This window comes from Puma concolor, chromosome B2, assembly GCF_028749965.1.
Source record: "Puma concolor isolate L17-30 chromosome B2, mPumCon1.1.hap2, whole genome shotgun sequence".
Taxonomy (NCBI): domain Eukaryota; kingdom Metazoa; phylum Chordata; class Mammalia; order Carnivora; family Felidae; genus Puma; species Puma concolor.
The window spans coordinates 4296401-4323927 of NC_141671.1; the positions used below are offsets into that span (position 1 = coordinate 4296401).

Genomic DNA, 27527 nt, shown 5'->3' on the forward strand with positions numbered 1-27527 from the left:
TTAGCACCATAGTCTCTTGGTTCTCCTCTCATTCTAGTCATTTCTTTTTTTCCCTTTTCTTAAAAAGACGAATTATCCCCCAGGCCGGCCATTCAGTGTTGGAGTTCTTTGAGGCTCCTTCTCAGGCTTTCCCTCCCTTGTGCCATCCTGTCCCCCAGGGCCCCCTCAGCCATGCTAAGCATTTCAAGCAGCGCCTACATCAAGACGTTTGCTGGATTTCTGCCTGAAGCCAAGATCTCCTGCGTGAAGCCCAGACCTTCCTTCTTGTCATCCTCACTTGGGAATGAACTCTGTCTGTCTCAGAGGCATCTCCCTCCATCGGGTAGCAAACCAAGACCTCAGAGTCACCCCAGACACCTTCTGCTCCCGTTTAGTTCCCGAGTCTTGTCAGGCGTATCTCCTGTGGCAAACAGTCTGTTTACCCCGCACCACGTGAGCTCCCACCTCCGGGGCCCAGCGCTTGCCCCTGGATTACACCGCGAACTCCTTCTTCCGCCCGGTCCCTCGCGCGAAAACCTCGGAACCCTCCGACCCTGATTACAGCCTTTCCCCTGACACCTCTCCTGTTGGTTTCCGGATGAAAGACCAACGCGCTTCCCGGCCGCACGGTGTGTTCTCGCTCTCCCCGCCTCTCCGGCCTCCTCACAAACCACACGTCGCTCGTTCCCTGTACTCTGGATACTGGATTGCTCCCTCCTGCCACCAAACCTTTGCTGGTGCTGTGCCCTCTTCGTCGAGGGCCCTCCCCATCCACCTCCTGTATCTGTTCACTGTTGTCCTTCGAGCCCCAGCTCAGCTGAAACTGTGCGGCCGGGGGCCCTCCGTCACCCTCAGGCCCACACGTGTGCTCTGATCACCCGTGCTTGCGGCCGGTGTAGCCCCGGTTATTCCGTTTTCCACAGGCACTGTGCCATCCACTCTCCTGAGACACTGTCCTCCCGAGGCTAGCTCTGACTTCGGTCTCGGCCCTGCCCCCATGTTGTGCGTTCACTAATATTCATTTGGTGCTTAATGCTGTGGCTCTTGTCGATGGCCCCAGTACTGCCCACCACACACTCCCCGGATGTTTGGGATGGGGTCAAGCCGGCGTAGGGCTTAAACACAGGTTTTTGGAAGAAGCGTTAAGGTAGTGACATGATTCTTGATGGAGGCTCGCTGAAGGCAGGTAGGGTTCCGGCAGTCAGGGGAGCCGAGGAAGGGCACCCGAGACGGGTGTGGTGGCACGAACACGTGTTTGAGGGCACAGGAAGGAAACCAGGCAATGCCTGTTCACTCAGATGTAAGGGATCTACCTGGATCCACAAACCAGATGTGGGGCAGAGGCCCAGATGGCCGGAAAGGAGGTAGCTGCTGGACGCGGAGTCTGGGGGAAGCCCGAGACTATACGCGTCACGGAAACGGCTCTGGTTCCAACGCCAGCGTCCGTAGGAAGCAAGTCATGGGGAGCGGTTGAAGTCTCCCCACTGCCGTTCGTCGCAGGCGTGTGCATTTCTCCGGTCACAGCACATTCGGCCTTCATCGTCCTCGGTATTTTTCACCGGGGCGTCTTGCTTATGCGAAGCGTCAGAATGGCCCTGCGTCCCTCCTCCCTTGATGCGACGCCGGCTTGACTGGCTCTGACCTCCTGGCCTACGACTCTGCATCGCGTACCCCGCGGCTTCTGTTGTCTGGCCCTGCTGCTGCAGGTCGCTGTCGGGTTCATCTTCTGGAGGTTTGGACGCAGTTTCTCTTGTTCTTGCTCCCATGGTTCCAGCTTCCTGCTTCGTTAGGGGACACACTGTCCTCGGGCCCCTGATGCTTTTACCCAGATGACGAAAGGAGAATCTTTTCCATGCTCAGAACACTTGTGACACCAAAGGCGTGAGTTTTCCACACCAAGCGGTTCTCTAAACCCCTGTGGGCCCCAGCGGGGCGTCCCACAACAGGATTCAACTCTGACGCTAACTACCTGGAATTAGCAGAGACCCCACTGGTTAAGAAAGGCTTGGTGCCACAAAGCTGCGCCCACCTCGGACGCCAGTTAAGGTAGTGGGTGCCCGCGGTACCCACGCTTCTGTTTGACCCAGCTACGAGGTCGTGGGTTCCCGCGACCCCCTCCTCGGGTTTGAAAATTGGCTAGAATGATTCACAGAACTCGGGAAAACAGTTCACTTACTCTTACTGGTTTCTTAGACAGGACACAACCCAGGAACGGCCAGATGGAGAAGCTGCTGAGGGCGAGCAGTGCGGGCAGGGGCGCAGAGCTCCCGTGCCCGCGCCAGGCGCCCCGCTTCTCCGGGGCCTCCGGACGCTCACCAGAGCGGGTGCTCTCGGAACCCCGTCGTTTAAGTTGTCCATAGAGGGTTTATTGCGCAGGCATGATTGATGAAATGATTGGCAGCTGACGAATAACTCGATCTCCAGGTCCTCTCCCCTCCCGGGAGGCAGGATGGTGGAGCTGAAAGTTCTAACCTTCCACAGTGCCTTAGTGTCTCTGGAGACCAGTCCCATCCTGAAGCTCCCCGGCACCCCCAGCTCCCAGCCATCCCGTTACAAGACCAGAGACACCCTCATCACTCCACAGAGTCCAAGGGTCTTAGAAGCTCTTTTGGGAACCAGGGACTGGGTCCAGATACTATGACAACAGGTGCTCCTATCATGTCTATCACTGGAGGAATTACTAATCTGAAATTCTGGAGCTCTGTGCCAGAGAGTGGGGGCAGAGACAAAATACGTATTTAAAAAAATTTTTTTTTAATTTATTTATTTTTGACAGAGACAGAGTGTGAGCATGAGCTGGGGAGGGGCAGAGAGAGAGGGAGACACCGAATCCCAAGCAGGCTCCAGGCTCTGAGCTGTCAGCACAGAGCCCGACGTGGGGCTCGAACTCACGAAGTGTGAGATCATGACCTGGGCCGAAGTCGGACGTTCAACCGACTGAGCCACGCAGGCACCTCCGCAATTACATATTTTTTCTTATGTCACAATAATAGAGGAAAGAGTGCAGAACGCTAGAAATGCAGATACACCAATGCTTTCAGGAGCTCACAGTTAAATAACGAGCCTTTCCCTACCCGCCCCTGAACGATCCACGAGTGGAACCTTCAGTCCTACACAGCCGAGGTCTCTGAGAAATTACTGGAAACAAAGTCAATTCAAATTGAATGGCTAACCAGTCAAGCAGGTGCTTAAGAGGGAATGCCCACGAGGGCAAACAATGAATGGCTGAGCATTAGGATCTCGGGCGTCCGGTTTGCTCAGAAATAAGTGAGTGTCTGCTCTGTGGCCCAGTCCTGGACCTCTGCTTGCCCGAAGATCAGGTAGAAGACCAGGCCTGATACGTTCACAGAAGCTGAAATCAAGAAGACATTTCTCCAGCCAAACTCGGAATCCTGGAAGCAGGAGGCAACAAATTGTCAGCGGTCTCCTAGCCCTTGGCCCTCCGAGTCAGGAAGGCTCTGGCACGCGTCCTCCTCCCCACCCCCACCCCCGCCTCTGTGGGCTTCCTGGTCTGTCCTAGAAGACACAAGTCATTTCCTGTGCCCTGGCCTCTCCCTCTGCTGGAACATTCCTCCCCCCAGATAGCCATTTGGCTCCCTTGTCTGCTTCTAGTCTTTACTTAAATGTTACTTTCCAGTGAGTCCTTCCACAACCACCCTTTTTAAAACCGCAGTCCCGCCCCTTCTGATGTACCCTGTTCTCCTCTCCTGTGTTATTCTTCTCTGAGCACTTGGCCACTGTTCCATACGCGGTATGTTTTACTTATATCATTAGTTTTTTGTCGGCCACAACAAGCTTCACCAGAGCAGGGACTTCTGTTTGCTTTATTCCCTGAAACAGTGCGTGGCATGTGCTAATGTTGAATTAATGAATGGATGAATGAATGAAGGCATAACAAGGGAAACAAATTCAGTTTGAGAATATCCATATTAAAAACTGCTGTTGGTCAGCGACTGGAAGGGAAGCCCCTCAATCACAGGCACACCAGAACGGTTGGCCGCTGTATATGTGGCAAGCGGTGCCGTGAATATTGCTAGAAATTTTGATGATGAGCATGAAAGGCTCATCTTCTAAGGATTCTTAAAGCCTAAACTCCCAAAACTGCGCATTCTTCATCACTCCACACCCTCAACATGGTAATTGCCCAGCATGAGCTGAGCCTAGGGTTAGATCACGAGGGGGTTAGATCACGAGGGGGCTCAGGACTCTAGAGCTTTAAGTGGAGCCACGTTGAGGAGGGGACAAAAATGTCTTCAGCCTGACTTCTGCTGAGTGACCTCTACGGGTTTCTCTTACGCATATTTTCACCAGAGCGTTTGACCTCACCTGATTCATTATAAATCCAGCAAGAGTGGAAGAAATGGCTCCCGATGTGTGAGCAAAGACTTGTGATAGTCCCTTGAGAAAGCCAGTGTACCTGAGACAGAAAAGAATGTTCCAGCATAAGCAAACCGTTAATCTCTGCTTACTTGCTGCAACCCTGTGCTCATCTCTGGGGATGCCTGGGGCTGACCCTTGGTCCAAGCTGAGTGAAACGTGCTGACTGGTGATCAGTAGAAGCCCATGTGAGGGTCTGAGACTCCCCAGGGCAAGCTGTACGAACCGGTCAACATGGTGGATACAAAACGTCCAGATGGATGGTTTGCACCACATTTGTGTGTTCTCTCAGTCTCAGGAACCTGATCCTGCGGCCCTGTCTTGGGGTAAAAAAGATGCCTCACTGGGCGAGACCAAAGCCTCTCCCTTGTGTCATGGTGGTTAGGTGTCTAAAACTGGCATGTGTTGTGACCGGGAAAGGGTCCCGGGAGCTACAGGTGGAAGTCCCAGCCATCTTCCACACCACCTCTAGGAGAGGCCCGTGTTTCACTTGCTATCCCTTTATTCAAGCTTGATCTCTATTAAAGCTTTATGTGAGCCTTACGGGCCCTCCAGGGATCCACCCTTGTGTGACTGCAGCGTTTCCTGACAGAGAGCTTGGTGTGAGTCCCCCCCCCCCTCCACCCCTGGTCGAGCAGTGAGTGTGGCCACTGCCTCCCCCTGTTCTCCCCTTGGAAAACTAAGTTCCCAGGGGCTGACTAGCCTTGGGTCCCTTCCAGGAATTATTTGCACGTAGGGCTGTCACTAACATCTCCTGTGAGCTGTCACATGTATTGCTGGCATCTAACTGGTGCGTCAGAGCGAGTTTAGGGCCGTTGGGCCTGAACTGAGCTTCTGGGAGGATGAGGCCGAGGGGTTCCTACCGAGGAGCGATGTCCAAGAAGTTAACAAAAGCGCCTACTTGGCAGAAAGTGGTGGTGCTGAAAGACAGTGCCAACAAGGCCATGGTGGCGCTCAGGCTGGATCTGGTCCAGTGCAGGGACACGAGGGCTGCAGATGGGACGAGAACCCCTGCAGCGGGACAGGCACAGAGAGAAGTAAAGCAACTGTCCTGAGCCTCCCGCATCCATCCCCGTCCCCTTCGTCCTTACCTATGGCGGTGAACAGTTTCCTGATGCTCATGAGTCGGAGGAGTTTTCTGGAGAGAAGGAAATCTGCCAATAGACCTCCGAAGATAGTGCAGATAAAGGCAGCCACCAACAGCAGGGATGTGAGGATCCCACTCTGAGGACCAGAGAGAAGTGAGCAGCGTGCCTCACTCCCCACAGCACGACACAGATTGACAAGCTGGCTTGTCCACATCTGTAGCTTTTCTTTCTCTTTCTTTTTTAAAATGTTTGTTTATTTTTGAGAGAGAGGAGGAGACAGAGTGGGAACAGGAGAGGGGCAGAGAGAGAGCGAGACACAGAATCTGAAGCAGGCTCTGGGCTCCAAGCTGTCGGCACAGAGCCTGACATGGGGCTTGAACCCACGAACTGCGAAATCATGACGCAAGCCGAAGTTGGATGCTTAACCAACTGAGCCACCCAGGCGCTTCCCCCCCGCCTTTTTTTTTTTAATTTTTTTTAATGTCTTAGCTTTTCTTTATATACATTATCATCTTTAATACAAATTTCATGTTACTGGACTGAGCCAACCCAATTCCAGTGCCTGAGGAAAAACATGCATGTAGTTCAATTTGGAAAAAAAAAAATTAATGTTCTCTTTACGTGTAAATGTCACCTGGAAATAGGTTTTAAAAAGAACAAAACCCAATAGAAAAATAGACACAGGATAGGAACAGTTTACAGGGATGGAAAAATAAGTGACTCCTGAACCTATTAAAAGATGTCTGACCTCAAAGTAAAACAAAAACAAAAAGCTGTCCGAATGCCATTTTTCATGGGTCAAACTAGCAAAAATCCAACAGTTTTTTTGACGTGATCAATGGTGATGCTGTAGGTAATCAGGTACTTGCAAGTATTACCAGTGTCCTGTGGGGGCAATTTGACAATAGCTATAAACGTTTATGCAGGGCACCTGGGTGGCTCAGTCGGTTAAGGGTCCGACTTCGGATCAGGTCATGATCTCCCAGTTCATGAGTTCGAGCCCCGCATCGGGCTCTGTGCTGACAGTGTGGAACCTGCTTGGGAGTCTCTCTCTCTCTCTCTCTCTCTCTCTCTCTCTCTCTGTCCCCCCCCCCTTTCTGCTCCTCCCCCACTTGTGCACATGCACACTCTCTCTCTCCAAATAAATAAGTAAACTTAAAAAAAAATGTATTTCAGGGGCGCCTGGGTGGCTCAGTCGGTTAAGCATCCAACGTCGACTCAGGTCACCATGTTGCAGTTCGTGAGTTCGAGCCCTGCATAGGGCTCTGTGCTGACAGCTCAGAGCCTGGAGCCTGATTCAGATTCTGTGTCTCCCTCTCTCTCTGCCCCTCCCCTGCTTGCGCCCCGTCTCTCTCTGTCTCTCAAAAATAAAAACATTTTTTAAAAAAAGGCCTCCATGTTATAGGAATTGAAAGGCTCCTGCCAGACTATCTCAGCATCTGTTCATTTTGTGAACAGAGAGCTGGACACATGGGCACTTTTCTCTTTATGTGTCACACTTGAATAAAAAACATTTGTTAAAGAACGTTGCCTTTAAGTTTCTGGCAGAAGGCTTATTTGGAACTTTATGTCCTGTTAATAGTCCCTCGTCTTCAGCATTTGTTGTTAAGCCTCCCCGTGGAGGCTTCTTCTCCGAGGCAGAACTTGTTTTGTTACCCCTTTATTGTTTGTGCTGCCAGCAGGGTGCCTTGTTTGCAAATGTTGATCGTTTTGAACATAACATAAGGGACGTAGGTCCCTTAAGAATTACGACATCCTCTGAACGTCAAGCTTACTTAGAACCATACCAGCCTTCCCCAGAAAGCCGTAGGTCCCAGTGAGATGAATCCGAATTCAAGTGAACAGGGTTGCATTTCCTACACAAAAGTCCCAGGCTCACTTCCTTGGATGTTGTAGCCATGAGCGGGACAGAGATTTACGTAACGAAGCATTTAAGCAGGAGAACAGAATGGGCTTCCTCTGTACTTACGTCTCTTACGTTAGCTTGAAGTATGGTGCTGAAGTATGTTGGTGTGTAGTCCATAAAAATATAAAAACTCCAGAATTCAGTGAAATGAAAGATTAAAATGGCCCAAAGTGGTAGGGATCTGACCATAGCCTTAATGGGCAGAGACCAGGCTGGTGAAGAGTCCTGGAAGAAAGCATCTCTCAATACCCTGCCATCAGAAGACAAGAGCTTTGTGCTGATGCCCTCCCCACCCGTGAGCCACCCAGACGGACCCAGGGAAATGGCAGAGAAGTTCATTAGTGCACCTGCTGAGCCAGTGAACGCATGATGTATTCCTTCTCACCAGTGCTGATAAACGGATGATTTATGGGGTTGTCATAAAAAAGAGGAAACCAGAGAAAAGAACAGGCACAGCCAATTCCACCTAGGAAGAGGGTCCGGTTAGCCCTGGTTGCGAGTTGTTTCAGTTTGACACCACACTGAGAGGATTGCTGCGGTTGACAGAATGACTGTCCCCAAGATGCCACTCCTCCCTGCATCCACACCCTCCTGCGTGGCCCTGTCATTGGTGGAGGGTGCTTCCCCACCACTTACACATACATGATGACACCGTTGGACAACCCGGCCTGATGAGTGTTGAGTGGAAATAAAATTGATCTTAACACTTTCTCTTTTAGGGTCTTAAAGTCTCGATGGCTCTTTTTACTTGCTAGCTTGTCTTTTACACATTTTTCCACAAAGGCACTGTGAGGAGTTACCATAGAGTGTAGAAATACCATACAGGCATTCTGCTTGGTTTTGAGAATAGAAGAGTAAGTACAAAGGTACAATTTTGCCATCAAGGAACTTGAAACCAAGTAGGGAGGAGCAGATACAAAAATGACTGCTGTCATACATCGAGAACGGAGGAAGTCCACAAATACTGTACTGAGTTCCTGCTTTGTAGGTACTGCTTACTATTTCTGGAAATCTTGAGCAGAGTTAGCCTCTCATTGCTTGAGTCATTTTTGTAACCTGCCCTTTGAAGTGTCTATGACAAAGCCTTTGGAGGTTGACAAGCTATCGTAACCAATCTTCACACACTAGTGAATATATATTTTTTCTAGTGAATATATGGACCTGATGGTACAGGCACCCTTGATCTAAGAGTCTTCTCCTCGAACAGAAGCACCCTTGGGGCTCAGTGATCTTACAAGAATCACACGGTTTACAGGTGGGGTTTCAGAGACGTTTTAAAAAGCCAAACACAAGCATTAGCTGAGAGCAGCCCAGCAGATCCCAACCAGGGCGAGGGGGAAGGCAGTATTTTGAAGTAGTAGAATATTGCTTCTGGAATCGTCCGTGTGTCTTTGGAAGCTTCTGCAGCTTCTCTGAGGGCAGTACAGCCACTCTTGAGCCTCACATGGTCTGCCCTGTCCTGCAGGTTCTACTGGTTGATTCTCTACGCCAATTGGCATTTTGTGGTTAGGTCACAGTCTCATAATTTTCTGGTTGTGATAGTAGGAGAATTTTAAAAGATGAATTAAATAAACGTAACTAAAAACATAATCCCACCAAGATAACATTTCCAACATCTTATAATAGAAACCTCTCTGGGGTTCTTTGTGGGTTCGGTCTAGAAGCAGGATGGACTGTTATGATGCCTGTAAAGTCATTGGTTTTTCTAGCTCCACATTCAGGCTACTGAGATTTAAATGTCATTTTGCGAGATTCATAACGTGATTATCTGTGAGCATTATCCACTTTAGTTACACAAATATTCCTATCTATCAGGATTTGGTTAACCACAGATGACTCACATCACGAAAATCATGCCCAGCATTCTCTGTTGTGATACAAAAATCCCAAGATATGAAAAGCCCCCACTCACCAAAGATATAGAAGATATAAGGCCACCCTATGGTCTGGCACAGGAAACCACCGATGAGGAAAATGATGAAGGATCCCAGCAGTTGCCCTGAACAGAATATGTGAGGATGTTCTGAGTGTGAGTCAGGCTTGGGACTCTGTGTGCTTCCTCCAGACTGACCCCTTCCCAGAGCTGAGTTGCACAGCGATTAAAGTTATGAGCGGCGATCCAGACTACCTTGGTTCAAATCCCGCTCCTTCACTCAGGAGCTGTGTGATGTTGGACAAGTTGGACAAGTTGGATGTTGGACTAGTCTATTTGTATCTCAGATTCCCTTCTGTGTGAAGTGGAAATAATGATGTACAGCTGAATTATAAGCTTGTTCCAAGGCTAAAATGACATTTACACGTGCAAAGCACTTACAACCGTGGTTGGTACGCAGTTGGCAACCAGTTATGATTTGAAAAAAGATACTGCAGGGTAGTAGTGCTTGAGAGCAAGGAGACAGGGTAGTTGGACTATAAAGTCTTGGCTTCTGTCCATAGGCCATTGCAGAGTACTCTTAATGCATATGAGCTGAGAATTTAAGGCATCCATTACCTGATATGGCAATGTTGATGAGCTGACTCTTTTCCAGTGGGGGAGCCCACTTGACCCAAATTGTATACTGACTTGTTAATACCATACCCTGGAAAAAAAAAAAGTCCCATTCTTGGCTATCTGAGGTCATTTGGGAACCTATCCGTATTCCACTTATACTTACTTAGAAAGCATCTTGGTACCTGGGTTATGCCTTGAACTATCCGAATGACAACAAGGAAGGCCGCTCCAGCATCAGCTGCCAGTGGGATGAAGAAGGTCAAGACCGAGGAAAGAAACAGACCAATACCAACCAAGTACTTCGCTCCATATATTCCAGACATGTAGCCAATAGGGATTGGAGCCAAGAAGGAGCCATAGTTGAGAGAGCTGAGAATGATCCCCTGCATGTCAGGACTCCAGTCATACGTAGGGGCCTGGGTGACAAAGAGAATCTCACTGTTTATCTTTGGCCACCTCTCTCCAGTGCCTCCAGTCTGCCAAGTTCATTAGGAAAACCCAAGCATATGCCCAAGGTACTCTTTGCCTTTACACAGTTTCCCTGGTTACACAGTTAATGACCAACCAAGACCTAAGAGATCCCTTAAAGAGAGAAAGGCTACAAAGAAAACACATGCTATGCTAGGCAAGGTGATTTTTAAAATCTGCGAAGGAAGAAAGCAAAAGTAACATAAATCTGTGGAACTTAATTGTGTGTGTGGTGGTTTTCGTCCTTGTAGGGGAAAAACGTGTGTCTGCTAACGAGTAGAATGATATCCTGCGTGCTTAGTCCCTGGTTGCAGCGTTAGACACAAGTAGAGATATAATCTGCTTAGCGATACAGTATGTTTGTGTGTAATACACTTCGTCGAACATAGTAGGTGCTTAATAAGTAAATAACCCTTTAGGTCGAACGGTGCAGAGTCTCATTAAACTTACCATTGGCTTAAATTCTTTTAGAGTTTCACTCCAGCTGTCCTGGGGGGCGGTGGGAGGCCTCTCTGTGGAGGTGTTGGATGGGCCAGCCAGGGCTGTGTTGTTCACCATAGCTGGGATGGCTATGCTCAGGTTCATTTGTTGGGTGAAAATCGAAAAATTGCAGAGATGCACGATGAGGGCCAGCCCGTGTCGGACTGAACAAAAGCCTGAGGTGGGGGGCACAGAAAGTCTTATCATTGGGGTGCTTTTCTCCCGCCTTTCGTAAGTCTGGAAAGGGGAGAAGATTGCAGTCTGTCTGTGAGGCAGAAACAGAGAGAGAGCAGGGGTTCCTCTGTAGGTGTCTGGTGGACACCTGTCCCTCCCCGCCCCCCAGGGGGTGAGGGGGTCAGGAACCTCCTCAGAACCGTTACTTGAGCGGAGACTTGAAGAAGGTGTGGAACTGGCCAGAGCAAGTGTTAGGAAAGTTTTCCTGACGGCTCTGGGATGAGCTCATGAGAGAGGCTGGAAAGAAGTGGGATTGGGGGGTGCCTGGGGGGCTCAGTCAGTTGAGCATCCGACTTTGGCTCAGATGATGATCTCACGGTTCGTGAGTTCGAGCCCCTCATGGGGCTCTGTGCTATCAGCACGGAGCCTACTTCAGATCCTCTGTCCCCCACTCCTGCCTCTCTCTCTCTCTCTCTCTCTCTCAAAAATAAACATTTAAGACGAAGAAGTGAGATTGGACAAAGAACTGGCTAGAAGCCGTGGTTGATGGGATACAGATAGTAAGAGCAGGAGTTTTTGGAAATGACTCCCAAGTGCCCCACCCTGTTACCAGGGAACTCGGCTGATTAACGGGTTAGGGGAAGGGAGGAGACGAAATTTGAAAGGTAGGCTAGGTCGGATGTCAGAAGCATGTAACTTCATCTCGAAACTGTAATTGAGGCTCGCGTAAAATGTGCCAGTGATCCATGGGGGCTCTGGGGCTGTCCCTGGGGTTGAGTCCAGATGCATTAGTTTGGCAGCAGCTAGAAGGATCCATCGGCTGGCCCTGTAGAGAAATCTCAGAGATACAATATGTAACCCTGTCCTCAAGGCACGTGGGTGCCCCCTTTCCTGGCTCCTGGCAAACACGCTCCAGATGGCCAGCCCCATCTCCTGCTGTGTGGGGATCCTCCTGGCGGGTTCCAGGGGTGGACAGACAGATCACCAGGTGTAACTCAGGGGGCATTTAGTTGAGACTCTCCCCTCCCCCATCCACAGGAATTGACGTTGGCGTTTTGAGAACATCGTATAGATAAGGCAGATCAGATTGAGAGGGATGGCCACTCGTGTAGCATGTCTGCTCCTAGTCAACGTAACGATGGCTCCCTGGGGATTCAAGTCTTTTTCTCTGGTCCAGGGTGAGATTTTACAGCTCTCTTCAGTTTACGTCCCACCCAGGTTTCTTAACGTACTTTTTATTGTTTCCAGAGCAGTCCTTTCTTTTCCCTATCATTCTCACATTTTCTTCCTTTGAGTTGAGAGCAGAAAACCAATCCTATGTACGTGTTAAGTACTAATAATAGAAAAAAATAGGTGATTATGGTTGTCATGTTTACCATTTATTTCATTCTCTTGGGTAATCTATTCACTGGCAGTTTCTAAACTGTTAAATAGAAGCAGAGAGAGCGGCCAGTCCTGTCCTATCTGGATTTCTGGGGAATGTTTCGCACATCACACTGTTAAGTAGGCTGGTGGGACTTGTCCTTTCATTGCATGAAGCTATCCTGGTCCTGTTTCTTATTACTTTTATGTGACTGCATGAGTTTTATGAAATGTATTTGAATCATACAGTCAGGATACCCAGATCTGCTCTAGTAACAGCTGTGTGCTCCCGGGCAAGTTCCTGAACTATCTGTAGCCTCAGTATTCCACCTGTAAAATGGGGCTAATGATAGAACCTACCTCAAGGTCCTGAGTGAGAATTGAGTTTATGTAAGTTCATTATAATTATTTATTAATAGCATTTGGCTCTCCTTACTTTCTTGAATTGATCTCTTCCTAATAGGATGTTTTAATGAAAACACATGACTTATTTTGCAAATATTTTGGCTAGAATTTTACGTTAGTGTATATAATTGAATTTGGGTGAATGTTACTGTGAATAATTGTGGGGGTGTAATTTTTGACATGCTAGTTTTATAAAGAAAGTTAGTTTTAGGCTTTCCATCTCAACCTGTGACCTGAAGTATTTTAGGTGAATAGCCATTTTGTTTTGTCTTAATATACTTTTTATTTTAGAACAGTTTTAGACTTAACAAAATTACTGAATTTCTGTACACCTCACACCATTTTCCTCTTTTGCGAACTTTTTTTTTTTTTTTTTTTAGAGAGAGAGAGAAAAAAATCTTAAGCAGGCTCCATGCTGAGCGCAAAGCCTGACGTGGGGCTCAATCCCATGACCCTGAGATCATGACCTGAGCCGAAATCAAGAGTCAGTGCTCAACTGAGTCACCCCGGGGCTCCTGTTACAAACATCTTCTATTGCTCTGGTGCATTTGTCACACTTGATGGACCTCCTGTGATGTGTTGTTATTAGCTAAAGTCTACACTTTATTCAGACTTCTTGGTTTTTACCTGATGTCTGTGTTCTGTTCCAGAATTGCATTCGGGATAGCATAGTACATTTAATCATCACATGTCCTCGGCATACGTATGGCTATGACAGTTTCTCAGACTTTCTTTTCTGATGGCCTTCAGGATCTTGAAGAGCAGTGGTCAGATAGTGTACAGAACGTCCCTCGACTGGGATTTGTCTGATATGTTTTCATGACTGGACTAAGGCAACGTGTGTTTGAGAGGAAGGCTGCCATTCTCTTCACGTATCGAGGGTCCATACTATCAACATGACTTATCACTGCTGATACTAGCCTTGAATCACCTGGTTTGAGGTAGTGTCAGGTTTCTCCACTGGGAAGTTACCCCTGTGTTCTCCCTTTCCAGACTGTCCTCTGGAAGAAGTCACACGCACAGTCCACACTGAAGCAGTGAGGAACTACACTTAAGGTGTAGCATCTACGTAAATATTTGTTATTTCTTCAGCCCTGGATACATAGACATTTCCTGTTCCATAAAATCTCACCGAATTTTTCTAGCGAAACCACCAAGATCTACTTTGTTTTAAAAGGGTTAACTTTTCAACAACTTGCTTCACTTCTTACATGGTTTTTTGACAAGAACGAGTTTTCTTAATGCAAATTGATAAATTCTATTTTCATAGAAAGTATGGATATTATCTGCTTTCCTTGTAACTAACACCTTATGTATCTTAAATGCCTCGTCTCCTTTGTCCCCACCATCAGTTATGTTGAATCTCTCTGCCTGATCGATCTGAGTTATGAATTGTTTCACTGCGGCGAATGGCATCTGCTCTCAAAGGATCAGCTCTTGTACGTAGATTTTATCGCGATTTCCTTCATGATTTGCGTTCACTTTTTTTTTTAATTTTTTTTAATGTTTATTTATTTTTGAGACAGAGAGACAGAGCATGAACAGGGGAGGGTCAGAGAGAGAGGGAGACACAGAATCCGAAGCAAGCTCCAGGCTCTGAGCTGTCAGCACAGAGCCCGACGCGGGACTTGAGCTCACGGAGGGCGAGATCATGACCTGAGCCGAAGTCGGACGCTTAACCGACTGAGCCACCCAGGCGCCCCTGCGTTCACTTTTTCTACATTTGAGTTGTCTGTTCTGTTTTTCCAAGTACTTTCCTTGAAGCTGTAGACTCAGTGAACTGGATGCGTAATGCAGTTGCTTTCATCTATTCTTAGACAATCTTCATTGTCTTCCCTTCTTCCTGCCGATCGTTTTTTGATCCTCTTGACTTGCTAACCCTCTGCGTCCTCCGTGACTTTTTTAAGCCTTGGCTCTGTGTCACTGATTCGATTTTCTGTAGTGATAATTTCTTTCCTTGCTGCAGCTAATTCCTTTTTAACTCTGAAGTAATGTATTTTCCTCTTCAGTTTCCTTTCACATCTACGTGGGGTTCTTCCTTCACATTCTTCTGTTGATTTGCTTCCTACTGTCTAAGCTTCTTCTTATTCTTGAGAACTGAAATTAGGAATGAAAACAGTCCTCAGTGTCCCCAGATAAAATCAGCACAGCAGTGTGATATAATGGTTAGCAATCAGACCGCTGGGGTTGAAATCCAGATGACGCCTCTTTGTGCCTTGATGACTTAAATCTTACTTCCTCTGTGCTTGAATTCTGGCTCCTGTACAATGGTGACGATGCTAGTAACACCTTCCTTGAAGGGTTGTTGCAAGGATTCGGTGAATTAATCCATATAAAGTGCTCAGAACAGTGTCTGGCTCACAGCATGCACTCATTATGCGACGATCGCTCTTTTATCTGATACATTTCTTTTTATTCCTTTCTGTGCTAAAGTATTCACATGGGTCCCTTGTGCTTCGTCTCTGCAGTCTTGGGCCATAAGGGTCAATCATTTGTGATTTCGTGCCCGTGTGTAGAAACCTTTGCAATGGGCCACCTTTGTGGTCTGAGGCCCCGTTGTCATGTGATGGTAACAGGGCGTGTGTGAGTGGGAGGATGGCATCTTGCATTTCTTTCACCAGTCCAAGGGAAGTAACTCCTCTTCCATTAAAAACATTTTTTTAAAAATGTTTATTTATATTTGAGAGAGAGGGAGAGAGCAGAGACGGGGAGGAGCAGAGCAAGAGGGAGGCAGAATCCGAAGCGGGCTCCAGGCGCCCAGCTGTCAGCACAGAGCCCGACACGGGGCTCGAACCCATGAACTGCGAGATCATGACCTGAGCCGAAGTCAAACACCTAACCGACCGAGCCCCCCAGGTGCCCCACGACTCTTGCATTTTAATTTTGCGATGACCTGGTAGATTTTGAGGACAAGTCTCCCAAATGTCCCAGTTAATTTCTGCCATCACGCATGTTTTCCCTGGTCTGTTCTACTGGCTCGAGATGCTAGGATGCCAGTGTTTAGAAAGATGGGTGAGCTGTGGAGGGGTAGACATCAGGATGGGGGCCCATGGGAGCTTCACCCCATATCCCAGCGCTGCAGATTCGCCCTGCTGCTGGTGGTCTACTGGCCTCTAGACACTGCCATTCAGAGCTAGGAAGCATGAGCCAAGGCTTCAGTGTCCCCCTGTCTTTCTGTGTCACTGTACCATGCTCCAAGGACGAGAGTTTGGTCAGCTCTTGACATCCTCTCTCAATATCATCTAGAATGTATTAAACCAATCCACAAGTCTTAGCTTTTGTAGTGTGTGGTAGGGACAGTTCCCTAGTTTTGTGGGGTTTTTTTTAGATTTGTTTTTAATGCTTATTTATTTTTGAGAGAGAGAGAGAGAGAGAGAGAGAGAGAGAGTGGGGGAAGGGCAGAGAGAGAGGGAGACACACAATCTGAAGCAGGCTCCAGGCTCTGAGCTGTCAGCACTGTGAGATCATGACGTGAGCTGACGTTGGACATCTGAGCCACCCAGGCACCCCGGGACAGTTCCCCTAGTTTTAACCTAGATGGAGATACTTTCTCAAGTGGTGTGCTTGTTTATTTCTGTGACTTTCAGAAAGGGATGTGATTGTAGACTGGCCTTTGAGTGACATTCTTTCCATGGGCTGGGGCTCTTTCCACGTGGGCTCTCGATGGGGAGGAAGGAAGCTATGCCTGATGCTGTTTGTGAAGATTCTCACTCCATCCTTGCCTTGCCAAGTTCTCCACAGTAGCAGAGAGACAGATACCTGAAAATGGCAGCCCTCAATCTACCATGTGAACAGGATTCCAACAAGGAGGGCGTTCTGGCAAGGTTTGGAAGGGTGGACGGTGAGAAGCCATGATGCCATGAGGCAGCTACAGGCCCATGTGTGAGGGTCGTTGATGGTAGATGTGGGATTTCTGCCTGTGACGTTTGGTTGTCCCCTTGAAAATCACCCACTCAGGGCTGCACATGGTCATCAGAGTGATGCATTATTATTAGTCCTCAGCAGAGGACTAAGCAAAATGGTAGGGCGGATGTCCTAGGAGACTAGAAGAAACCAGGAAGGTTGGCTATGAGTGTCACCACTGCCAAAAAGTGGGCTGAGCCAGGAACACTGTGTGAGAGCTGATGATCATCAACTCTGTATAAAGTTTATGTAGTGTTGACTGTGTGCCAGGCATTGTTCTAAATGGGTTACACATTATAACTAATTTAATCCTCGTTAAATTGTGATGTGAGGTACACACTATTATTTTGTCTTTACAGATAAGGAAACGGAAACACACAAAGTTCAAGTAACTTCCCTAAGGTCACACAGCTCATAAATGGCAAAATCAGGATTGCAAACGTGGGAAATGTTTATACACAAGTTCTTTATATTTCTGATGTTGGCGAGAGAGAGTTAGGATAGGAGAATTTGGCCGAGGGTATTGTCCTCTAGACTCTTAAGTGTTTAGAAGTGGATGAGGTCTTAGGGATGCAAGAGTCGAGCTCTCCCATTTTGCAGATGAGGAAGCCAGGCAATGGAATAGTATTCGTTCCAGGTCAAGTGGCTCATAGTTAACTGTAGATGGGGTATGAGAAGGCATCTGTCCTGATTTCTTCTTCGATGGGTAAGATGCAGAGAATCCTCTTGTCCTTCAGATATGCCCACTTCCCAGCAGACACCCTGGCCGAAATGTTGAGTATTGTGAAGCATCCCATCTTGGTTAGTGCTTTACTTTTCAAAAGCATTGTCTTCTTTTTAAGTTTATTTATGTATTTTGAGAGCAAGAGAGAGAGAGTGTGTGCACACACGTGGGGAGGGGCAGAGAGAGGGAGAGACAGAATCCCAAGCAGGCTCTTTGCCATCAGTGCAGAGCCCGAGGTGGGGCTCGAACTCACAAACCGTGAGATCGTGACCTGAGCCGAGATCAAGCATAGAGCTTAACCCACTGAGCCACCCAGGCACTCCCTCAAAGACATTATCTTATGAAAAGCTTATATCCGTAAGAAAATTAATGAATCACACAGCTCTTGAGTCATTAGAAATTTAGAGTAAAATAAGGTGTTCAACAGTTCTTCTGAGTGAGAAGCTCTTGGTCGTGCTTTAGACAACATGGAAGATGGAAAGTGACTTCTCGGATATGGTGGAAAGGAAAAGCCTTCTCTCTTTGAGGCAGGTGTGGATCTATATGGGCAGAGAGATCTAGTGGGATGCTCCTCAGTTTAGAATCGGAAAAACCAAGACTGGTCTCCATGTTTTCTACTTAGCATCTGTTCTGAATTTTTATTTATCTGTAAATCATGTCTTGATACCTACCTGTCCTATGTACCTTCAAGGTTTCTTGCAAGAAGTGAAATAATTCTCAGTAAAAAATGCTTTATAGCTGTCTGGAGTCCTTGGCAATTGGTGGTAGCAAGAAGACGCTGTGTATCACCAACAGGGAAGTCAAGGTGACACAGATCCAAGTACGTGAACTTACCTTTCCTGGAGGTTTGTGCTTGAGCCATATTGAAATTGCCATCACTGGAAATATGTCCCATTGCCTCAGCTTCTGCTCTGGTAGACATTTTGGTTGTCTTCTCCCAGGACTGGTGTTCACCTCCTGAAATAAAAGAACACAAAAGCAAATACAGGGTGACACGTGTCCAACATCACACATGACAGTGCCCCAATTCTAAGAAGGAGGAGGAAATATTTGGTGGGAAAGGTGCTAGACCAGGGTTCAGGAGACCTGATGTGTTGTCCAGACTCTATCAGTAGGCAAATGTGTGGCCTTGGAAAGGTCACAGTTACCCTGTTGTTAGTCTCTGCGTCTCAAAAATGAAGGGTCCGGTATGGGTTGCCTTAATGGGTCATAACATTCTTTCCAGTTCTGTGTTCCCGTGTCTCTCAATGGATATAGGAATCAACTGGATGTTAAAACTTGACAGTCTTTGAAATTTCATCTAGAAGATTCCAGTGGATTAAATTACCCAAAAACCTGTCTATTACAAGCATCTAGAGATACCAGATGAAATATGGCAAACATCTTTTTAAAGACATAGCTCCAAAGATAGCAAGAGATATCCCCATGGATGTAATGAAAAGTTTGCAGTATGAGCTAACTCTTCAGTGACCCTGGGACTTGGGTGAGGAGCCAGCATCAGCTTCTGTGACGCGGGATCTTGAGGTCCCTGGGGATAAGGGATAGAGCCTTAGACCTCTATCTTCTTGCCAGGAAGGCGATTGTAGTGGAGATCGTATTACAGAACCAGAGCCCTTGAAGGAGTTCAAAACTGAGTTAAAGAGGCTCTGTCCCTTGCAACAGCGAGCCAATGACAACCTTATGCTGTCCTGAGCTCTGGTTTGAAAATAAAGAGCCTCTCCTGGAAATTCTGAAAATTCACAACTGTATCATGGACAGTTGGGGGTTGGAATTTACACAGTTTTCATTGTCTGAGAACTCTTTCTCAACTGAACAACTCCTCTAAGAACTGGGCCCAGGCTGATGTCCTCAACACAGATCACATGGAATTACTGAAGGTGAAGCTCCACTTAATATGGAGATCCAAAATTATAAAGTCACAGAAGCAACCATCCAAAGCAAACCCTCGGACTGAACACATGGCCAGATCAAATTGCCGAGATCTTCCAAGGGTAAAATACACTGATAAATGCATTATATAAGCGTGCTTAAAACAAGTGAAGAAATACAGGATAGTCTCTAAAACATAGAAGACACCCAACAGAACAGGCAGGTTTAAGAAAGACACTACTTGAAATCTGAACGGCAAACTTAGGCATTAAAATAGGAAACTAAGTGACTAGACGTATCTAAAAGACTGAATGAGTGAAATAAAAGGTAGAGCTACGTGAATGATACAGAATAAAGCTCAGGGAGATCATGAGGTATGATAGCAACATTAGGGGGCCTGGAGAAGAGAATGAAAAGGTCCAGAATATGTCGAATGAGACTTCTAGGAGAAGAAAAGGAAGAGACTTGAGGAGAGGCAGTACTTTAAGAAATAATGATCAAGGCTTTTCCAGAACGGATGAAACAATATTCCTCAGATTCAGGAATCACAATGAGTCTGAAGCCCGAGAAATGAAGTTAAAGCTACACTCAGCTACACCTGCATCTAATCATAAGGATCCCGTGGGATGCAAAAAAGCATGAAACTATCCGTAGCGATAGATGCCATAAGAGGTCATTAGCGGGGATGAGAGGGTAGAAATGAATTACAGTATGATATCAGATAAGAGAGTGGGGTTTTTTAAACTTCAAGATCATAAAAAAAAAAAAAGACAAAGTATCAGAAAGTGGGTGAAGAGTGTGTTAACTACCAGGACAGTACATAAACAGATGACGAACAGATACGGGAAAATACACCCTGCCTTACTTTCAAAGACATGGACATTAGAAGAACCAGATCTTGTTATTTCTTACCCATTTGCTTCCATAAATATTTAAAAGACTTATCGCTGAGTTTAGGCAACAGTGTGGGGAGATAAGCTATTTGTGGGAATCGGTGCATCTTTCCACTTGATATTGGTGCTTCATGGCGTCTACCAGAGAGTACTACGCACAGCTACACGAAAGTATGTCCCAAGACCGTCTTTGTAGCAATATTTGGAGAAGTGAAAAATTAGCAGCTAATTAAAGGTCATTAACATTTAAGTAATTAAGTAAAGCACATATTTTTTGGAATACTATACAGTCATCGAAAAGAATTCATAAAATCTCTCCACGTAAGTATATAAAGATTGAAAAGGTATATTAAGGAGCGCCTGGGTGGCTCAGTTGGTTAAGCATCTGACTCTTGATTTCAGCTCAGGTCACGATCTCATGAGTTCGTGAGTTTGAGCCCTGCATCGAGCTGTGCTCTGACAGTGTGGAGTCTGCTTAGGATTCTCTCTCTCTCTCTCTCTCTCGCTTTCTCTCTCTCTCTCTCTCTCAGAATAAATAAACTTTTAAAAAAAAGAAAAAGAAAAGACATATTAAGTGAAAAAAGCAAGTTGTAAATTCCAAGGGATACATGCACCCTGATGTTTATTGCAGCCTTATTTACAGTAGCCAAGATATGGAAGCAGCCCAGGTGTCCATCGATGGATGAATGGATAAAGAAGTGATATACGCATACGATGGACTATCACTGAGCCATAAAATGAATGCAATCTTGCCATTTGCAATGATGTGGATGGAGCTAGAGAGTATAATGCTAAGCGAAATAAGTCAGAGGACGACAAATCCCATACAATCTCACTCATAGGTGGAACCGAAGAAACAAAATAAAGAGGCAGAGGGGCAAAAATGATAGAGAATGAGAGAGAGACCAATCAAGGAACAGACTTAACTGTAGAGAAAACACTGATGGTCACCAGAGGGGAGGCAGGGTGGGGGGAGGGGGAAACAGGTGGTGGGGATTAAAGAGGGCACCCGTCGAGATGAGCGCTGGATGCAGAATTGTCGAATCACTATATTGTACATTTGCAGCTAGTGTGACACTGCATGTTAACTAACTGGAATTAAAATAAAAACTTGAAAAAAACAAGGAGAAAGCAAGTTACAGAACAAGAAGTACCATGGAAATAAAACAAGGGAAGCGTACATAAATATAACATTGCATTGTGTAGTTTGTGTGTTTGTAAGGGAGCAGAAAACTATGAACAGAAAAATCCTAACACAGAGACAGTGACAGCTGTCATCTACGTTGTCCTGAGCTCTGGTTTTAAAATTAAGCTACAATAATACGGTAAGCGTGGTCCTTCCCTCGGGAAGAATGGGCACCAGGGAACTCAACTGGATCTGTGGTGTTGAATGAACTACAACAATGCTATATTTATGAATGATTACTGTGATTCAAAAATATATCTAAAACGGCGGCAACAGCACAACTGTCATAAGAGCTGGTCACAGTGTCTGGAGCTTGGGAATCTTTCATCCTGACGGATCCCTTCACAGATTGTGCACGGATTTGCGCGCACGCGCCTGTATGTGTGTGTGTTGTGTGTGTGCACGCCTGGATGTTAAGGTGGGACTCTTACTCGGGGCACCCGGGTGGCTCAGTCAGTTAAGTGTCCGACTTCGGGTCAGGTCACGATCTCATGGCTCGTGGGTTCGAGCCCCGCATCAGGCTGGTCAGCACAGAGCCCACTTCGGGTCCTCTGTCCCCCTCTCTGCCCCTCCCTCACTCGTTCTCTCTCTCTCTCTCTCTCTCAGAATAAACTTTAATTAATTAATTAATTAATTAAAAAATGGGACTTGTACTCGATGCGACTGAACCCAGACTATTTTGAGAACACCACAATGAGTGTGGCCTCCATTCCCAAGTGGTAGGAGACCAGCATCTGGGACCGAGAAGGAGGCTGTTGAGCCCACTTCAAGGGCACTTCAAGGGCCCAAACTGCTGAGATGTAGAAGCTGAGAGAGAGTTTCTCGAGAGAAAGCTGCTGGTTTGGTCTGTCACTCATTCACCCTGCCTCCGTGAGAGAGGGGGTTGCGGGAGGCGGGCGCTGCCCTGCCCTTTGTGTCAGATGATAGAAGCTGCCTGCCAGGGGGCTGTCCAGAGACCTTGACCTGTGTCCGCTGGAGGTTTGGCTGTGTGCCTGCAAGTGAGAGAGAGAAGGGGCTGGTGAGCGACATCTGCCTCAATCCAAGGGCAGGAGGCTGCGCAGAGCAGAGCAAGAGCCCCTGCCAGCCGAGCCGTCGGGCACCCGAAGCAGTCCCGGCAGCAGGTGCAAAGAGCCCCGGGCAGAGAGCGGCAGGCTCCTTCTGAGCCAGATGTGGACGACTCGGGAGGGCTCCGGCCGACAGTAAATCCTGCGCCAGAGAACTGTCTAGAGGGGCCACGTGACCCCAGAAGAGGCGGATGGGCCGCAGGAGGCCCAGCAGCTGACAGAGGCGTGGTAAGGGTGTCCCCAGTGGGGAGCTCTCTGAAGGAGTCCGCATCGACCACCCTCCCAAGCCCCGAGAACACCAGTGCCAGGCCACGAGAGTCTCTGTCCCAAATCGCTTCCCGCCTCTTACCAGCCGCCTCCCTGGCTCCCTAACCACCAGCCCTGGAAAGATCAGAAGCCTTAGCAGGGTGAGGCAAGGAGCTGCCTGAGAAAGGGAACGAGAAGCCAAGCCACATGACCCCCCCCCCCCCCACCCCGCCAAGGTCCAAGCTGGAGACAGGGAGAAGATCTGGTGTTTAAAAGTGTAGTTAACACACGGCGTCATGTTCGTTTGGGGCGTCCAATAGAACGACCCGAAAGTTCTCTACCTGACTCGGTGCTCAGCACGACAAGTGGACGCTTAGCCCCCTTTATCTGCGTAGGGAGACGCTGTACTGTGAGATAAAGTTTGGAGGCCTGTGCTTCCCATCAGACCGGACCTCTTAGTTACAACATGCGATTATATGAAAGCTGAAGACAGCCAGCGGACTTTACTGTGCGTGGCTCTGGTGGCCCTGGGAGCAGTCCCGTCAAACGAAGGGATGCGTTGCTGTAGATGTAATTTGTGTATCGTGTCGGCCCACCTGTAGGGCAGTTGGTTGAGCTAAAAGGATAGTATCTGTCACAGGGATCCAAGGCTTTCAGACTAACGCTTTTTCCCAACAGTCAGCCCCTGTGAGGACTCTCCTGAGAGGTCACTGACTGCTAGTTCCTTCATTGATTTGGCAAATGTTTGTTGAACCGGCGAATGGAATGCTATGCGTCCTTAGACCTTTCTCTTGCATTTGTGGCCAAAGGGCTTCGTTCTCATGAGATGCCCCCTCTCTGTACTTGCTAGGACGGAGGCACTTGCCAGGTATTCTGATAACCGACAGCGGTGCCTCCCGCGTCGTCCCCGGCGGCGTCCCTTGCCCTCCATCAGATGTGTCCTGCCCTCGTCCTCCACTGCCAGCTTGGACTGCCTTGTCAACTCCAGCTGGGCCGCCAGGAGAGGCGCCCCGGAGAAGAAAAACCTTGGGGCACCTGGGGGGCCCAGTCGGTCGAGTGTCCAACGCTTGGTTTCGGCGCAGGTCATGATCTCACAGTTTGTGGGTTCGAGCCCCGAGTCGGGCTCCGGGATGACAGTGCAGAGCCTGCTTGGGATTCCCTCTCTCTCCCTCTGCTGCTTATGCCCTCTTTCTCTCTCAAAAGAAATAAACTTTCAAAAAAAAAAGAAAAAGAAAAACCCGAGAATGGCATTTGCTATGAAGAAGCTGAGGGTCACAGTGACAGCCACTGGGTAACTAGCAAGAAGAGGGCAAGTGCTTTACCAGGTTGTATGGAAAATTCCATGTGCGCTGCAGTGGGAGGGGTGAGAAGAAAGTAGCCCTGAGCAAGAGCGTTCCAGGCAAGGAAGCGGCAGGTTCGTTCAGGTCCGGTGCAGAGGGAGCGAGCAGGTTCATGTGGCAAGGGAGACCTAACTGGTGGGCGGGGGCCATGCCACGTGGGGTCCTGCAACTTGAGGAAGGGGACGGGATTCACTTGGCTGCTTGGCTGCGGAGTGGTGCATGGTCTCTAAGGGACAAGACCGGGAGCTTGGGCAGAGGCGGTGGTAGCCTGCGCAAGCATTGATGTCTGGGTGAGGCTGCCTGTGGGGCTGTTTTGGAGTTAAAGCCAACAAGAATTGCTGACGAGGTGGGGAGGGGAGGAGAGAATGGGGCAGATCGTTGGAAATTTCTAGATGTATGGCTTGAACAAATGAGGGAGTGGCGTTGTGCTCGGTAGAGATGGGAAAGGGAGCAGCGAGCGGGAAGGAAGCGGGTTTCCAGAAGGAAAATAAGAGTTTCATTTTGGACTGTTGGGTTCGAGATGCCTTTAGACCGAGAAGAGAAGATGGCCTGGCAGGCACTGCGTCTGTGAATCTGTAGCTTGGGCCCGGGGGCCCGGGGGCCCGGGGGCCCGGGTAAGATATAAACTTGAAGGTCATCCCTCTTCCCTATTTAATCAGACTAAGTACATTAGGAACAACCCGCAAGGATGCTGAACGCGTCGTTCTTCTCTCCGTTGGCCGTTTCCCCGGCCAGTGCTGATTCTGTGTCTCTTCCCTTTGCACGAACCCCTGTCTTCTTCGTGAGCTCCCTGGGGAGTGAGACTCCTCCTTCAGGTCCCCAGCTCAGCTGCTAGAAACTCACATGTTTTTATACCTGGCCTCAGCACTGAACATTTTCTCCGTACACAAAGCAGCTTGGGACTCATATTCACAGCTCCCAAATCAGAGTCCCCTGCCCCCAAATCTTCACCCAATAACTACTTCCCAACGTCATGGATTCCATTTTGTTTTACTTCTCCCCATGCATAAATTCATTGGAGGCGTCTTGTCTGTTTTGATTAATTTGATCTTTTAGCCCTGATAAAATCTTCCTTTTCAGAATTCAGCTTTTGCCTTTTTATCTCACCATAGATGTGATCAGTGCTTTGTTATTATTATTATTATATTATTATTATTAATGCATTGCACAAAAATTAGCCCAGTAGATGACTCTTAAGCTGCAGGTATCCAGTCTAGTCCCAGTATTTGGGTAATAGTCACCCTTAAAGCATAGTTTAAAGTTGCTGGTTCACCTCCATGTGCTTCAGATAGTTCAGACTCTCTCTCTCTCTCTTTCTGCAGCTACTTAATTTTTTTTAATGTTTATTTATTTTTGAAGGAGAGAAAGAGACTGAGCGGGAGAGGGGCAGAGAGAAAGGGAGACACAGAACCCCAAGCAGGCTCCAGGCTCCCAGCTGTCAGCACAGAGCCCGACGCCGGGCTTGAACCCACGAACCGCGAGATCATGACCTGAGCTTGAGTCAGACGCTTAACCGACTGAGCCCCCCAGGCGCCCCTCTTTCTGCAGTTATTGTTTTGGATGATTTTGTTCCCTAAAGCTTTATTCCCTGGGGTTCTGAAGCTCTTGCTTCTACTAGGAAAAGGTGATGTTCTCTGTCACTTTGCAGAATTATCTTAGGAAAGAGGAGTTCTCTTCACTACCCCACAGCCTCTACCCCAAAATAGCAAATGAGAAAAAGACCCACCCCGTCCCCTCAAAAGCAGAATGTTGAGGGGAAAGACTGAAGACTAACCTGAGAGAGTGCAGGGTCCTCATTTCTTTCCAAAAAATGCCTCCAAGTTTTTCAGCATTTTCTTCAGTGCCTTAAATCCCCATGTGGTAAATGATTACCTCAAAACCGTTAGCCCGTACGCTCTGCTCTTCGGTGGGAAGATTTTACTGGGTCAGTGGTTTAATCTTTAACTTTCATTTGTCAATTGACAAGTAGACCAGACTCCTTAAATCGTCCTCATGCTTCGCAGCCAGCAAGGTCCCTCCTGTCTTCCCCAATCTTCCCATCAGAATCCGCGTTCCTTCTCTGTAGGGTCCTGACACCCCATGCCCCCTGTTTCCAGGGGTGTTCATTCTGTTCTTCAGCAGGATGAGGTGTGTCCCCGTCCCCTTTGAGCCCTGTCTCCACCAGGACCGTTTGTCAGAACGAGGCTTTTGACAGAGTGGACACGTAGCATCCACCGCGGTTGACTCAAATGCCTTGTGGCTTTATGATTATAGCTGTTGGCACAGAGACCACTGGGCTTTCTGTGAAAATTAACCGCCTGTGATTCCGCTCCCTTTGGTAGCAGAACATCTCAGAAGCTGCGCCCAGACCTGTGTTCTGTTCCCTTGTGTCCAGTTCATTCTCGAGCCCACTCGAGATGAGAAAGCCCTTGGCGAAGCCATCAGTGACTTCCATGCTGGCAGATCCAGTGGCCAGTTCCTAGGTTTTGTCTGATAAGCCCGACAGGTTTCCTCACCTGCTTCTCGCCTGGATTGTTTCACTTGATCGTCACCCGTGAGCTGGACCTGATTTTCCTTGTGCCTCATTGGTTGCTGCTCCTGAATCTTTTTAGCAGGTTCTCATGTTTTCTCTAACCTCCCTTGTTGGTGTGCCCAGGCTGGCGTCCTTGAATTTCTTCTGTGTTCAGGCTCACTCCCGAGATGAGCCCGGTCTCCTTTCTTACATGCCCTTCCTCTGACCTCTTCCCTCAGCTCAGAACTTGACCTCTTCAGCTGCCTTCATCTCTCCTTGAGTATCCAGGAGGTGCCTCGGTCTTAACATGACCACAAGAACGACTCTGGAACCCTCTCCATCTCCCCCTACCCTGGGGGGCATTACCATTTTCCCACCTAATCTTGCCCCAGACCTCAGAGTCTTTCTTAATTAGTCTGCTCTTCCCCTCAGTAGTGAGCATTCACTCCACCAGCATGTTCCGTCGGCTCTACCTTCAGGCCTTTCCAAATACCATCACTAGTTGTTTCCTCCATTTCTCATGCAATCACCTGTCTTCCGAGTAAGTAGAACAGACTCTTACCTGGCCCACAGCTTCTCCTCTCTTTTAGTGCATCTCCACGCAGCAGGCATAATGTTGAAAATGTAAATATGATAACACCACTTACTGGTTTAAAGTTTTCCAGAGTTTTCTCCGTGAAATTAAGACAAAATGGACCAAATTCAGTCTCTTGCACATGTCACTTATCAGGTCACTTGCTGACCTCCGCTCCATCCACTCTCCCTTTGCCTTCCCCATGGAGCTCTTTCCTGCCTCAGGGCCTTTGCACTTATAGTTCCTCCTTCCAAAATGCCCAAATCTCCAAGTTGATTTCACATGTTTTATGATGTTATTGAAAACATAAAACACTTGGAAATACTTCTTCTAAGAAACCTCTAATGTGATGTTTGGATAGTAATCCCAAAAGATTATTAAAAGAAAAAAAAAAGTTTGAAGAAAACAACTCCAAACACAAATCTAAAGAAGTAGGTTCAAAAACCAGGAATGTATTTCTGTGATATGGGCAGGATGCATGGAAAAGTTGGTTGAGAACTCTGGAAA

At 47.7% G+C, this 27527-nt stretch overlaps 1 protein-coding gene across 3 annotated transcripts; it reads right to left on the reverse strand.

Moving 5' to 3' along the window:
* Window positions 1-2722: 2722 nt before the first annotated feature.
* On the reverse strand, window positions 2723-25870 carry SLC17A4 (solute carrier family 17 member 4). Of its 3 annotated transcripts, none has more exons than XM_086706076.1 (12): window positions 25730-25870; window positions 18192-18314; window positions 10760-10965; window positions 10024-10257; window positions 9842-9929; window positions 9263-9349; window positions 7698-7816; window positions 7414-7575; window positions 5448-5580; window positions 5258-5367; window positions 4306-4396; window positions 2723-3371 (listed from the first exon to the last, which is right to left on the reverse strand). In XM_086706076.1, exons 2-12 carry the CDS (start codon window positions 18277-18279, stop codon window positions 3148-3150), a joined length of 1542 nt encoding a protein of 513 aa, XP_086562202.1. In that variant the 5' UTR covers window positions 18280-18314; window positions 25730-25870; the 3' UTR covers window positions 2723-3147. The 3 variants fall into 3 exon arrangements, with proteins under 3 accessions (XP_086562202.1, XP_025772929.1, XP_086562203.1); XM_025917144.2 differs by having other exon boundaries at window positions 5220-5367; XM_086706077.1 differs by lacking the exon at window positions 10760-10965.
* Window positions 25871-27527: the final 1657 nt, after the last annotated feature.

Coding starts and splice junctions, on each gene's coding strand:
- SLC17A4 (XM_086706076.1), bottom strand. CDS start 18,279: ATGTCTACCAGAGCAGAAGCTGAGGCAATGGGACATATTTCCAGTGAT. Junction 9,930..10,023: donor TAGTTCAAGGCATAACCCAG/GTACCAAGATGC, acceptor TTTTTTTTCCAG/GGTATGGTATTAACAAGTCA. Junction 5,368..5,447: donor GAAACTGTTCACCGCCATAG/GTAAGGACGAAG, acceptor GTCCCGCTGCAG/GGGTTCTCGTCCCATCTGCA.